This window comes from Lissotriton helveticus, chromosome 8, assembly GCF_964261635.1.
Source record: "Lissotriton helveticus chromosome 8, aLisHel1.1, whole genome shotgun sequence".
In the NCBI taxonomy this organism is placed as follows: Eukaryota; Metazoa; Chordata; class Amphibia; order Caudata; family Salamandridae; genus Lissotriton; species Lissotriton helveticus.
This window is the reverse complement of record NC_136069.1, coordinates 221,370,680-221,386,633: the sequence shown is the minus strand read 5'-3', so window position 1 is coordinate 221,386,633 and position 15,954 is coordinate 221,370,680. Positions and strand designations below refer to the sequence as shown.

At 45.4% G+C, this 15,954-nt stretch overlaps 1 protein-coding gene across 1 annotated transcript in view; it reads left to right on the top strand.

Annotated features, from left to right (window-relative positions):
• Window positions 1–15,954, top strand: part of SLC36A4 (solute carrier family 36 member 4) — a 911,610-nt gene that overhangs the window by 326,327 nt on the left and 569,329 nt on the right. Inside the window, exon 8 of the mRNA XM_078656956.1 lies at window positions 13,038–13,265. Coding sequence (XP_078513082.1) covers window positions 13,038–13,265 — 228 coding nt within the window. The remainder of the gene's footprint in view (window positions 1–13,037; window positions 13,266–15,954) is intronic.

The window sequence follows — 15,954 nt, the reverse complement described above, 5'->3', positions numbered from 1 at the left end:
CCCCGATGGAGATAACTTCTAGCACCCTCTTTGGTTAGGGTAATTTGACCCAGGTATGGCAGAAATAGTGGCAAACACATTTTCACCCGATTTAGCAGTAATGTTTACATTAGGACCCACATGCAAATGGCTCTTGCTCCTGTTTTGTCCTCTAGGAAAACAGGCGATAATTCAGGTAGGGTACACAAGGAGTTATAATGGTGTACTGAGAAGGGTAAAGGTTGCCTCTCACAACACAAAATTGTCTGTTTTATTAGGGACCTCTGCATTTCAAAGTTCGCCAGTCTCCCTGCCTCTTACCTTTTTTGCATGGATTCTGTTCCTCTTACATTGTTGCCTTTTGTGTGCAATGCCCTTCACCTCATCTCTCTACCACCTTGTTTGCATTGATTCTGCACATTACAGCTATCTCTCCTCTTCTCCCAGTCTCCCTTTCCATGAGTCCCGGCCATTAAGTGGGCTGAAAAAAATGGGTGGGTCTCTAAAAGAGGTGTGGACTATGTAATTATGGGCATAGCTTAAACACATAATTTAAATTTCTGTGATTCTCATAGTGTACCATTTGACTGGTACTTAGGTTTCTCGCTGTGCTTTCTGTGATTTAATCCAGAAATATAGCACAACAACTGACATACACCTAAAAACAGCCAGGAGGATTGGCTTAGTCAATGGTTGTTAGCTGTTTAAGCTAAATGAGTAACAACAATAAATTATTTTACTTTCATCTTGTTGATTTGACGAATAGGTAGCTCCTTCACACACACTTGCATAGAATCACAACTGGGATGCAGGATCATTGCTCTTTGTGCTCTGCAGAGAGGCCATATGTTGAACGATCATGTTCTCTGAACACCTTTTTGACCCACAGACAGGTGCAGTAGAAAATGTGTACTGCCTGCAGCCTCAACTCCAAAGTGCTCAGCTGTAGCCTCTTATAAACACCCTGGGGCGACTCAATACAAAGGTTGCATACTCCAAGAGTAATATGCTGTTAAATGAAATACAGAAACACACATGCTGGAAATAGCTAGCACTCTTGGGGAATGCAAGATTAAGTTAAGCATGGGAAATATAAACAGGAACAAAATCACTGCCATGGATTACCCTAACATCAGGACCACTGGAATTATGCGGCAGGAGAGGGCTAAATTATGTGACAGGGTGAGTAAATTAAGTGGCGAGAAAAGGCTAATTATGCGGCATAGTGTGGCACATTTTGAAATGGTGTTACTTCATTTTGTGCCATTTGTAAACTTGGTAACACTGTTTGGGCATTGGTTGCACCCCATCAGTACCAATTTAACACCCAAATTTAGCAGTGGGAACAGAAAGTTGACTTTTCCAGCTTTTCAAAGGGCATTCTCACATGCGGCAAGATGTGTCGCCGCATTTTTAGTAACTTCTGAACCGTATGAGATAGAACGCAATTTTGTTGTTAAAATCTCTTGATTATGCAGCATATTATGGATTATGCGGCAAAATCATAATTATGCAGAAATCACCACCACGGCACAATCGTATAATTCCGGTGGTCCTCCCTAACATGCAGCATCAGACTGGGACACTGGGACAGAAAATAGGCCCTGTACCAAAATGAAAGGGGCCCCCATTAGTGAGTTAGTTAGTTAGAGAAGTGTTTCATGTTTGCAAACTAGGGCAGTTTTTAACTTGTAAACACATGCGGTATAGGTTTTTTGTAAGGTATGAAATACTGCTCTGATTTGAGTTTGCTGCGGACAATGTTTGCTTTAATATCATAAAAATCAACAGTAACAACCGGCTCATCTGATAAAGCAGGTCAACAACTATCCAAAAAAACGGTCTACATTCTGAACTGACAGCAGGGCTTTAAGTGGGATGAAAAAACTGGGAGCAGGGGTCTTTAAAAGGGGCATGGCTGATGTAATTCAGGGTGTGGCTTAAAAACATGTGAGCTATATAAATCTGTGCATAGCCTAGCATGCCACCCAACTGGTATTTTTGCTGCTTCATTGATTGCCTCCAGATATATAATACAACAAGTAACATTACACCTACAACAAGCCAGGACTGTTGGCTTTGTCAGTGGTTATTAGTTGCTGAAGATAAATAAGCAGCATCTGCAGCTTCCTTGTATATAAAATTGAAAATGCTTCATTTCTTACATGATGAAACTGTGAAAGGACTATAACGAGCCTCGTTGAAGTTACATTAAAAGCAACGAAGGGTGGCACTGCTGCAGAGTTAAAAAAAATTCTGTTTCATCTGAGGGTAAAAATTAAGAGTGGGCCCGTCTCATCACCTGCTTTTTAGAACTTTCATTCATTGTGCAGACACTGGATCGATGTTTTTGCAGGCAAAGTTAAAGACATTAATATAGGGCCCCTTTTCAATGTCCATATTAATTTACTACTGGGCCTAACACTTGAGTGATCCAGCACACTTTAAACCCTGCTCCATCCACTTTTACATGCTGATTCTGCTCCTCTGCGTGCACCTCTTATCTCACTGCCGTACTCACACCCATCTGCTCCCCACACTTTATTCCGTTTGCCTTACCCCTTTTATCCACCTCTCTGCTCCCTTTCCACTTGTCCTGGGTGAGCAGTTTCCATTGTGATGCGCTGCCATTCTATCTTTTGCTCTGCGCCCTGCAGGATATTCTGCTTTTCACTGATACAGGGGCAGGGCACCCTTCACACGCATGGGCACTTTAATTAACTATCTAATTGCTGTCATCAACATGCAGAAGCAGCCATTAGGCCCACAGAGACGGGCCAGCAGGGGAGATTGATTAAAAAAATGAAAAAATGTAAACACTTAGGGGGCCCCCTGGGCCTCGAAACTCTGGAGTCTTTAAAGGTGCGAGGCCCCATGGCTGCGAGCAGGCGCGGGGCCCTGGGCAGATGACCATGCTTCCCATGCTGCCCATGCTTAGTGCTGGCCCTGCTTCAGGCAATCTTTGTTTCTTCCCAAAGTCTCCATTGTTCAGGTTGTTTATATATAGGTTGCTGTTGAAAGTGACTCAGAATGAGATCGTACCAATAACATTTCTAGTTACTCTCCTTTTTGTCAAAGAGATACTCCAAATAGGACAGATAGCATGATGACCTCATTGCAGCACATGATGTGTAGAAATGTAGTTTTAAAACAAAAATTAAACATAGTGTATGACCCGCTTTTCGGTGGCTATGACGCTGAAGATGGCGGGCGTGCGAGCTGCCGTCTCAGCACCGGCCAGTATTCAGCCTGCAACATCGACCTGCTGGCATAGCTGCAACCGGTCCTGGATGGCCCAGCTACTGATATTGAGCTCTGCCACCAGTGTTGTGAATGGGGAGGGTGCTGGCATGACAAATTCAGGGTAAGTGCAGGCGGGAACCCCCGGATGATGCGTGGCTGCCTCCCATTACTACTGGAGCTTACCTGGAGTGACGGTGGGGCTAGACAGTAATTAAGGACTGATGCAGGCTGCAGATCATCTGAAGACGTTGTAAGACGGGGATTTCGCACCATCTCCTGCTGCCACCTGTGTGTGATTCCCCACATGCCGAGACACCAGAGTAACGGTGGGGATTGTGGAGACTACTACGGAGGACGGGGGCCTGCGACAGCCACCACAGGGGTCAAGTCGCAGATACGGGTCCGCAAGCCGGAGAAGTATGCGCAGCAAGTCTGTGGGACCGGAGACACTGCAGCAGCTCGACGGACAGCGGACCCTTGGTGATCCTGAAGTGAGAATGTTTCAACAGCGTGGTGTGGGGACGGGTTGTGGTGCCGGAGGGATGTGTGCCTGGATTGGGTGCTGGAGGCCCGGATTCCTTGTTGGCTGGAGGATGCGTGAGAGCCCGAGCCGAGGCCTGGAGAGCTGCTGTAATGTAGACTGGGAAGCAGACCTCGGGCCCGAGATGCACGAGGCATCCTGTAACCGTGTTTGGCCTAGCAGAGGAGCAGGGACCTGCAGCTGGCCTTTACACATGGTGATGCCCTCCTTACATGTACGATGGGAGGACCTGGGTGACTGCGACCTGAGAAGGGGCCCAGGTAGAACTGACTGGTGGCTTGGGCTCCAGGCACGGAAGAATGATTGGGAGACATGGCCCAGTTGGGCAGGCCCGGGGTCTGAAGTGGTGTGACTGAGGCCTGCTGAAAGCAAGGCCTGATTAAATTAAGGACGTCAGAGTGACGCCATTACTGGGCTGAAAGAGAGTGCTTGGGAAGGCCCCCCCGGCGATGGCCCTGATTCATCCATGTCCCGCAGAGGCCTTTCACATGGGCATAGGTTGTCACTCCTACTGAACTGGTGCAGGGGAAACCCTGAGAGCTGACCTGCACATCTGAGGGACTACCGCTCAGGTGCATTTCATTGGCGGTGAAGTTCGCTTGCCTGACCCTGAGACCTGAAGGGACGGAGGAGTACAGCTGGGCAGCGGAGACTGGGATGATTTGGGGAGGGCCGATACAGCTATTGGCACCTGGAGTAGAGAGACACTGGACTGCCTGGCTTGGATCCTTCCAGCTTTAACCAAACAGAATATCCACGGGTCTACCAGACCTTTTAAGAGTCTGAGAGCATATCCCACAAGTAGAGACCTTTAAATGTATTTAAAGGGAATCCCTTAAGAAGGACGGAATCCCATAACTTTACGGAGGTGACATGCTTCATCATCTGGGATCTCCTCTTGGTTGCAAAGCCTAGTGCAACCAAGGGCTACAACCCCCTCACTGAGAGAGAGGAGCTCACGGATGTTTTTAGAGTAAATGTTGGTTGGTAGGATCTCCTTCAATGGGCGAAGTTAAACCAGACCAACTGGCAACATCCTGTAAAATTGATGAAGTCGCAGCTAGGGTATCTACTCTTGATCGGCAGACTGAAGATGCAGAGGGCCGTAACCATCACAATAACATCAGGGTGGTGGGAATCCCTGAGGGAGCTGAGGGAACAGACATGGTGTCTTTCCTGGAGGACTGGCTCTGAGTCACAGTTACCCTGGGGCAGCTCACACAGTTCTTCGTCCTAGAGAATTTGCATCGGGTGCCCGCACTCCCTTTGGCGCTAAGGTGGCCCCGCGTCTGGTGGTGTCGTGGCTCCTTCATTTTAGGGACGAGACATTATATGCCAAAAAGCCTGCACCAACGGTCCTTTAGCGATAGAAAATAGTAAAGTGTTGGTGTGCCCTTATTTTACCGCAAAGGTCCAGGCACAGCGTGCAACATTCCTGGAAGCCATAAAGGCCCTCCAAAAAGAAGGTATCCGTATTCGTTAATGTTTCCCTGATATGCTTCGACTCATTATTGATGGCAGCACCCACTTCTGCAACACTCCTGATGCTGTGTGGACCTGGTTTGAAACCTACAAAGCGGAATCTCTGCTCCCACAATCCCGAGCTGGGTCCGGGACTACAGGCGGACAACTAGGAAGTGGTTCAAATGATCGATTAGGAAGGCCTCCTTGAAGAAACCTTCATCTTCCCAGACTGAACAAAAACGAAAGGCAATGTTACAAGCCGTGGCAGAAATAATGTCCCGCAGAATTCTAATGTAGGCATGGACATATCTTCGAATCATAAATCAGTGGTCTCTGACTCCGGGTGCTCAGTCATGAGTTACATGATCCTACCTGTTGTAACCTCAAGATCAGTGAATGAGTTGATTTAGTGAACTGTTAGGTTGCCTAGGCTACCCCGATGTGCGGCAAAGGTTGCTGAACTCTACTCAATCTCTCTGCTGGGCCGTCTGCCTACGCCTTTGATACTGTAGAGTTCACAATAGTCTGTGGGGGCAACATCACGGACAACCACAGACCCTGAACATATAGTTGGCCTGGGATCTCCGAGGGGCACCACCTTGCCATAGCACTGGGAACTGGGCTTGTGTGGCGCACAAGCCCTACTTTGCCCACCCCGAACTTATCGTCCCTCCTAGGAGATTAGAGGAGGCCTTCTTTTCACAATGTTTTCTTGTTACAAGTTTGGGTGGTTAGCTGTTGCAAAACTAAACTTCCCTTTGGGAGAGGGAGTTTGTAGTTAGGGGCTTTATTTGCTCGTCCAGTGCATAGGTCTCCTGATAAGGGGCATTGAGGGCGTATATGGGAGGTATGGGAGGTGGTGCGGGGCACGGTTCGGTTTAAATGTCAGATTCGAGAAAACTGTTATGTTATGTTATGTTACATTTTATTTGTATAGCGCACAGCGACTCAAAAAGAGTATCCTGGTGCTTTCACAGCGAGACCTACCGAAAGTAACACAACACGACAATAAAACAACAGGGAATGTAATAAACAAAAAAAGACAAAAAAAACCTATAAAGTAAACAGCCAGGTCTTAAGACTTTTCCTGAAAGCCAGCAAGCTAGTGGCGCCACGAAGTGTCAGCGGCAGAGCATTCCACAACTGGGGGGCACGCAAACCAAAGGAGTGACCCCCAATGCGGGCTTTTTGAACGCGCGGCACAACAGCCAAAAACTGTGACTCTGATCTAAGCGCCCGGGCCGGATGATAAAAGGACACTCTCCTTTGGAGGTACTTTGCACCTCCAGAGTGTAGGGCCTTATAGGTCAGAGTCAGCGTCTTAAAGATAATGCGCTTGCGAATAGGCAGCCAGTGCAGGGCCTGCAAGAGGCCCGACACCCTAGCTTGCCTATTTAGGCCGTAGATGGCTCTCGCCGCCGCGTTCTGCGTCACCTGAAGGCGCTGTAGCAGATACTCCGGCAGGCCCAGGTATAGGACGTTGGCATAGTCTAACCTGGACCCGATCAGAGCCTGCACAGTCAGTTTCCAATGTTCTTCCGACAACAGGGGTAGAAACTTTCTTAGCACCTTCAGGAGACCGAAGCAGGTGCCCGTCACTCCCAGAATCTGGGCTCTCATCGACAAACCCTTGTCCATCTTGACACCCAGATTCTTGGCAACTGCAGATGGAACGGAAGGGGGAGACATGTCCATAGGCCACCAGCCATGCCAGTCAGGGTCAGACGCACACCCAAAGAAGAGCACCTCAGACTTCTCGGGATTGCACTTGAGGCCACTCAAATGAAACCATCTGAAAACAGCCCCAAGGCAATCCCGGATGCTCTCCCCATTAAAATCTCCTCCCCTCTCACAGGAGAAGAGGAGCTGAGTGTCGTCTGCATAGGACACGATCCGGGCCCCGCAAGACTCCGCCAGAGCCACCAAAGGGGTCATAAAGATGTTAAAGAGGGTCAGGCTCAAAATAAACTACATTGTGAAGTAAAGTTATTGTCCTGGAATGTATGGGGGATGGGCTCCACAGCCAAGCAACATAATATTCGCCAATGCTTGTGCCTTAGCGGAGCCCACATAGTGATGCTGCAGGAGACCCATCTTACTACAGTGCAAAGTATCCGTTTGTGATGTAGATAGCATGGCCAGCCATATGCAACCTCCTACTCTGCTTTTTCCCTGGGAGCACTGTTGTGGATTCGGGCAGGAACCCCTTTTGGGGCTGCCCAATTTTATCATTGACCCGGAGGGCTGTTATGTTTTCGTGAAGAGCTGTTGCAGGGCAGGGAGGTCACACTGGGAAGTATCTATGCCCCAAACCAGGATATGGTCCTATTCCTTCAGCTCAGCTCCAGTGGTTGGATTGTAGAGGTCTTGAGACATTCTGCCTTATAGTTTAGTGGAAAACCAGGGACTGTTACTTGTGAAGCTCTTCCATCCAAAAGTGGTTATGCCCGTGCCGGGAGTCCTGTTGCAGATGGCCCTAAAAGGCTGGCGGAGGTACCTCTGGCGCATGCCCAGAAATCCTCTCTACGCACTGGATCTACCCTTGGTAAAACTCCCACATGGTGATACCCTCTCCCCATTAACAAGAGGTCAATATTCTGAGTGGACGACGGCTGGTATCATCACAGTGCGTGACTGTTTTCAACAAGGAGAACTCATCCCACTGGACGATTTCTTACCCTAGTATTATCTGCCCCGCACAGTTGTTGAATTATCCTGCAATGGTGAGTACGTTTGGGGACTTATGGCCTGTTCGCAGACAAGAGCCGGAGACTCGCGGTGTTCTCCAGGCACTGGTGACCCTAGGGGCAGCACGCCATCTTGTGAAATGGCTTTATAGAGCACAACCAGGGATGACTACGAAGCCCTTAGATCAGACTTGGGCGCGCTGTTAACTAGAGAGTTGACAGATGCGGAATGGAGCAGAGTAATGGGGAGCCCAAAGCCTATCTCTAGGAATACCAAATGTATATAGCTCGACAACTAAAGCCAATTAATATTGGCATAGGTATGTCAGAACATTTTCGAGCGGATCGGGAGTTTACACAAAACAGGGAAGGCTATATCAGGCTGTACCGCTACGTAAATGAAAGGCTCAAAGACATTGAACATCAGGATATCACCCCGCAATATTAATTGGCTTTGGTTGTTGAGCTATATTAAATATGGACTAAGTATCCAGATGTAATTGTTCGACTCAGCAACTGGAAATCGTGATAACCCCCGAGCAACATCATATACTCATCATATCTTCGATTTAATTCTCCTGACCCAGTGTTGTAATATAAGTAATCAAAGGAAGTGATTGCAATAGATTGGCTTAAACTATAAATGTATCGAGTCCTCGTACATCGAACCTCTTGATCCAGTCTTTGAATATAAAGAAATGAAGGAAGTGATCACAATAGATCTGTAAACCACTAGTATGAAAACCCTGAAGAAGGCTTTGCCGAAACGCGTTGGTAGTAAAGAACTGTAACCAGTGTTTTCTGAAAATCAGCGCATATGTGGTGTCTGGCAGTTAACAGCTGTGGCCAGTGTATCTGATATCGACATACATGTTGTGTCTAGTTCAATAGAATTCAGTTAAATTTTGTTAGATCAATCTTGACTGTTCTGTTTTTACCAGCTGAAGACATCTATACCCTTCAGGTTATATCATACATTGTAATATCTTGTGGTTTAAATATATACATGTATAAGGAACTAGAATGTGTATTTTATTAAAAGAATCATTGATTATATGTATGTATGTTATTTCTAAATTTAAAAAAAATGTAATGGAAGAAAAAAAGAAGTGAAATAAAAAGAGAAAATATATTTTTTTATATAACAGTAGTATTGTCTGTATAATTTAATCTTTGGTCTAAGGTTTAATTGCTTCACAGTTTATTATTGTGCACTGTGCCCGGTGCAAAATTGTTTCCCCAAAAAGTTATTTTCCTTGTTAGGGTTGTATCCTTTTTACTGGGGGCCCCGTGTGTTTTCCAAAGTATGTCCCGCTTTCTGTGTCCGGTCTTTCACCACTTGATGAAAAGGTCAGAAATAGCAGGTTTTCCATGACTGCAATACACACTACGAATTGCCCTTATGGCCTGATGCATATTTGGGAAAAATATCACAATATGTATCAAAAACCCAGGTGACTTCAAACAAACCTTCTTGAACGCCTGTTGTTAATGTATGTCAGATGTGGAGCAGAGCAAAGAGAACTGTTTACTTCTGCACTTGATGACCCTTTTAAAATCAGGCATCGTAAGGGTTTTATATTTCAGCCTACAACGGATCTTAACAATTCCTTTCTTTCGAAGTCTTATATGTCTCTAGTCTGGATTCTGAATTTGGTGTTGACATTCCTCGCGTGGGTACCATTTGAGTCTGTCCAGCCATCTTCATTGTACGTTTTGATGGTCCTCTACTGGTGATTACATCCGCCAGAATGATTGGAGAGGTGCATGCATACCTTTCTGAAGCTGCCTTATACTCTTTTTCGGGGAAACAAAGTCGTCATTGGTGTAGCCTGATTTGCTTCCAAAAGGTGATTTGCGAATTATGTCTCCCAGAGGTTGTTTCAGCCTTTCTTGCCCTCTTTGTTTACTACTGGAATTGAGGAGAGACTTTTTATGGTGCCCCTGAAAGGAGTTCTCAGTTATTTGATGAAGAGATTCAGAGTACAGAATACATGAGCCACTCTTTGTCAGCTGTCCATGTATTAAGAAAGGAGAAGCTGGGAAAAAAATGACTGTTCATGTGGATTTATGTGTTTGCCAAATTGTGCTATGAGCTGTGAGAAATGAGCTGCCTGAGGTGCAAAGGCTTATTCTGTGACCTGGAAGGCAATTTAGTCTGAACTCTTTCAAGACATTTGTGTTCCTGAAATCTTTTAGGCAGCCGCATGGCATCAATGCTTAGCTTTACAATACAAACATGGCTCCGATTTGATTTGAGGTCAAAAGGGCAGCTCAACAGAGCAGTTCTCCAGCAATTGCTAGTTTAAAAATCATTATTTAGCCTCACACATGCTTCCCCCACAGGCACTGAGGTTAGTGATTTATCTAGCTAGACACCCAGGCTTTTGATCTTGGCCTTTGGGGTTGATGCGGGCCCCAGACAGATTGGCAATTGCAGTTTGAGATCCGCATCTGGCAGATTACCTGGATATATTATTTCGGATTTGTCTCCGTTAAGCCTGAGACAGGAGTGTTGCATCCAGGTTGCCACCTTCTCCAGGAAAGGTTCCAGATCGGAAGTAGCATATCCTCTTTAACATTTCTACGCCACTCACGTTTGGTTACGCTATGATTGTAGCTGATCAAACTCCACCTCATTCTGGTGGAGTACTGCTAAACACATCCAGATCCAGTGTGACATCTGGGCGATTTCTAAGATTAGATATTTGTTAGAAGATGACATTTCCCTCAAAATTATTATGACCAAGGCTACGTAGATTTAATTACCTAGTTGGTTTGTTGCCACACTAGCACACATTTTGCTTTATTCAACCACTTTAGCACGACCCACGTTCTGGCTAAATGAAGGTGTTAACACCTACGAATCGCAGAATTTACCTTAAAATAGGTTGGGTTTCTTAGATATCTTTATGTTCCCCTTCATTGAAGCAGACTAGAATGGCTTTTCCAAATGCAGCTCCTTTGGCTGGCATGGCTGAAATAAAAGGAATTAAATGTAATGAGTTGTACAACCCAGTGGTCTGCAATACTTTCCTAAATTACTAATGGCAATGCCACGACCAGCCCATTGTGTAAACGTCCATCAGAAGATTCAGCAAGAAGGAGACTCTATCCCAACAGACAGACATCATTTATGAAAGAACACGGGAGCCAGTGATGTGTCAGGCGCTGTGACCATTACATGGCCTCTACCACACACAAAAAAGAACCAGGGGCTGTAATCCTAACTTCTCAAATTCATTACTTTCAAGAGCGGGTGGGACAACTGTGACGGCAACAGAACCAGAACCCAAGGAGGAGATGGACGAGGGGCAAGGGCGAAGTGGTTCATACTGCCAAGCTCAGAACAACACGCTGTGAGCCTAATGAGGGGTTACAAGGGGCACCTCTTCCCCTTTCTTCTGTTCTGTGGACATCTGAATCAGGATCGGAGGAGGAAAGGCAACTGCAGCGGTGAAGGCTATCAATAGCCATGAGGTAGAAATTACCAGATCATGTTGTTGAGTCTGGCATAGTGTTCTTTTCACCTGTACTTTTGGCTCATGGTCCTATTCCTCTTGATTCATGAAGTCATCTGTATCAGCCTGTTCTGGGTCTGTTATTGTAAAAGTCAGACTTTGATCAATGGCATGATTAGTTTTGGTGATTTGAGATCGGCATTCAATTTTTGTATTTTTTGAGGTATGTTTGATTTTTAGAGTTTTCTACATGGGCCGGCTCTTCTTACAGAATAGGACGGGGTATTTACCATTGATGGTACGTGCCATTTTCTGCCGGTTTGGTATTTACCAGGTGTGACACATTCCCCCCTCTATTTGAGTTTTCAACTTGAAAATGAGCCATGACATACAGAATCCATATTTAACGCACCGAATTCTGCATGTGTTTTCCTGGCCCACTTTCTACCCCGCCCTCCCCACCCAAATTCATTCCACAAGGTTTTTAGCCTGCCAAAAACTGTGAGTGTGTGATAATTCTTGCACACTCGGTAGTTCCATTCACTGTGCAAACTCATGTTTGGACAGGTATTGCAATTTAGACCTACAATTGTAATGAGGGCATTTTGTTTGGAACTGGGGATATATCCTTGTTCCAATTTTCTGCCAGTGAGCCCGTGCTTGCTTTGGATAGCAGCGACAGGGTCTCAATTGACAGGACGATAAGAAATTATCAGCACTTGATTGCTTTGTAGCTAGCTAAGTGACTTTATTGGTGCCATTTTTCATGAAGTTGCCCACAGGTCATCCAGTGAATGATGTCACAATGGCCTCAAAACCCAAGCAGACGCCATCCAAAACAAGAACCATTCTAGCAATCCTGGTATTTGTAATTATGGTGGAGCAGGAGACGTGAAAAAGGACGGCTGTTATTTTCTACTCAACAGAAGGCCCCATTCAGATCAAGCAAAGAGGAGACGAAACGTCTAGGGTCATGTGAAAGGCACTTCGATTCCAAAATCTGTTAAAACTTCTTGTATTCTTCTTCTTCCTTTCTCTTCTTCTCTTTTTCCCTCGCCCCAAATTCTCACCCCTTCCCCTACTTTCACGGGGGCAAGTGGATAGGGGGACAGCCTAGCACGTATAATCTGAAATGTGGCGCCACTAAACTAGCGAGTCTTGGCTGACACCCTGTAGCAAGAAGACAACGATGACTTTATGTTTTATGTTTTATGTTGTATGTAATGTCGCTTGGAAAAAAAGACAATAAAAACTTGTTGAGATTCATAATTTAAAAAAAACACCTGTACCGTGCTGTATGCATCAGTGTTGAACCCGACATTGCTTTTAGGTCGGTCTTCTGGTTCTATAATTTCCATTATTTGTCATGTTTGCATCTTTCATTATCGTCCATTTTCTAAAGCACCATAGAAAAAATGACAGCCCTTCTGCATAATTGTCCTCCAATTATGATGCATTTGCATCAGGTATTTCCTTTACAAATGTCAACCCCCTGCTTCTACCAGGTCTGCCATTGTGCTGACTGCAGCAGTGAATCTTGCAAGCTGTGAAGAGGTGCTGTGTGGTTGTACGTTAAATAGTGTGCTTCTAAGCACGAATGAATGTGGGACTCATATTTTGTCTTTGACCTTCGGCTAAACCACTGTTCTTTCTTTCCTGCAGGTTATTGAAGAACTCTTCGAGAACCGTACAGTATTTGTGAACGGTACCAACCCCGGCAGTTTACCGGAAAAACTGAGCTTTGATTTGCGGATATATATGTTGGGATTTCTACCGTTTCTGATTGTTTTGGTCTTTATCCGTAACCTTAAGAACCTGTCGATGTTCTCCTTCCTTGCCAATCTTTCAATGGCGGTCAGCCTCGTTATCATTTATCAATACATTGTCCGAGTGAGTATGACACAGATTTTTCTTTAATAAAATGCTCTATACAGAAGTGTTTGTTTTGCTACTTCCTCGCTGCAGAAATCAGGCAACATATGACAACATTTTTTTAAATAATGCGATAACAGCTTTTTTTGGGGGGGGGGGGGGGGGGGCGACCAGGGGCCAGATGAAGACTGTTTTTAGCGGTCGCAAATGGAGATTCGGGCTGTTTGCAACCGCAAAAAAGGGTTTGTAGCATGTATCAAACCTATTTTGTGAATCAATCAATCAAATAAACTTTATTCGACAATTAAGTCATAAAAGTGAGACATAAAATCACATTTTCCAATAATTAAAAAAATCATTAAAAAGATTATACAATAAATACATTTAAAAAAGGATTAAACACCAAGGGACAATTGCCGAATATCATATAGCTAAAAACACATCCTTAAAATTTATAAAACTCATCAGTTGTGTGGGTCAGATGCTATATAGCAAGGCTCATGTCCCAGATACATCCCAGCGTTTACAATGTAAATAAACAGTTTAGATGGTATTCTCAATCTTATTTGATAGAGCTCTTGCCCAGATTATCCATGCCCATTTTAAAAATGTTGCCACTGCTATGGCAATTGGGGGATTGGGGTCTGTACACAAGATTCGTAGCGCCTCCTCATGTCTGCGGATACCTATTAATTTACATATTGGTTTAATCCACATCTTTCTAGGGGCCACATAGAGAGGACAGAAAAAAAGGAGATGACTTATCGTCTCTTGTTCTTCTCTACACCTCGGGCATTTATCAGGATGATTTTTGCCTACACAATTAGCTGTGAATGACCTTGTTGGAAGGGAGCCTACTCTAGTTTGAAAATAAAGTTTACGGTCCAACTGCTTTTCGATGGCATCCCAATACAATTCCAGCTTAGGGTATCCGTTGAAATCAAGGAAGCGACCTGTAAGGTGCAGGGAGAGGCCCTTCGTTCAGCGCCAGGAAGCCGCCAGCGCCAGGAAGCAGCCAGCGCCAGGAAGCCGCTTGGCCGCAGTGCGCTCTAGAAGTTCTTTTTTCATTTCATTTCATTTCATTTCTTGCATTTGATGTAACCATCTCCCAATATTTTGTCTTTAAATCTTTTTTAGAGGGAAAAACCACATTAGACGAGTCATCCCAAAGTTCCCTCATCCCCAGACTAATTAGCAGAGACTTTATGGCCTTTAGCCAACAAATTTTTTGGGAGGAATCTTTAGCTATTATTTCATGTAGGCCCTCTACATAGTGCTGAAGCTCTTCTGTGGTCCATATCCTGCGCCAATACAAAAGCGGGCGCAGGAAAGCAAGATCTTGGACAGATTTTTTCCCTAGATCCCACATTAAAGGTAGCAACGGGGTACTTATCGGGACGATTGTTGCTTTTCTTAGGAATTCATTTTCTGCTTGTGTCAGGCTCCCCAGTTTTTCAAAACCCCATAGTTCAGCTCCATAAAGAGCCGAACTAAGTACCTTCATCCCATATATTTCTAGCAGTGGGCTAATGGGTTTTGATTCAGAAGATTTAAACCTTTTAAGAAGGATACCTGCCTGCTGGCGATGCTTAAGGACTGCTAGTTCTAGTTGGCTAGTCCAACCCAGATCTTTCTGAAGGGTAACCCCCAGGTAGGTAAAAGCTTCAACCTGTTCAAGCGGGGAATTGTTCATGTATATCCTCCCTCTATAGGGTTTGGTACACCCAGTAGATTTACGGTCAGTAAGGACCATATACTTGGTTTTGGCTATATTTATTTCCAAACCCCGTTCTAGGCAAAAGTCCTCAAAGCGCTTAAGAGCACGCTGTAAGCCACTGGGAGTTTTTGAAATTAATAAGGTATCGTCTGCGAACATGAGGATCGGGACTCCCTCACCGCACATCACAGGGGCATCGGTCGGGACCAGGGAGAGAAAACTCGCTACCCCGTTCACAAAGAGAGAGAACAGGGTAGGCGCCAAGACGCAGCCCTGCCTCACCCCTCGCCTAACGGGGAAGGGTTCCGTAACATATCCCTGGCCCCCCCACCGTACCCGCGCAAACGTACCCTCATGTAACCGGACAACCAAACACAGCAGCTCAGGGGGCATCCCTAATTCCTCCAACACTTGCCACAATTTGTTGCGGGGCACCAAGTCAAAAGCCGCCCTTAAATCTACGAAGACGGCGTAAAGAGTACCTTTGTCCAAAACCACAGTGCGCCAAAATAAAATAATAAATCGGAAGACCTGGTCTATAGTGCTGGTCTTGGGTCTAAACCCAGCCTGGAGGTGACTCAAGATGTTATTATCATCCATCCACGTCTGGATTTTTCCCAAAACCAGCCGTCCCATGATTTTTTGGACAGAGTCGATCAGGCTGATGGGCCTGTAATTACCTGCTAACGACTTGTCCCCTTTTTTAAACACCGGAACTATTTCCGCGCATTTCCATGAAAATGGGACTTCCATCCCCTGGGCGATGGCATTTGCCAAATGCATGATATACAACCGCCATCCTCCCTTATTGTATAAAAACAAATCGGCGGGGACACAATCCATTCCAGGTGCGCGGCCCGTGGTCACCTGATCTAACGCTCTGTCCACATCTCCTACTGTGAATTCTAATTCATTGTAGAAAATGTGGACCCGTGTTCCCTCTATACCTCCTGCTTCATTAGCGGCGTATTGTGGTTTAAAGTACTCAAC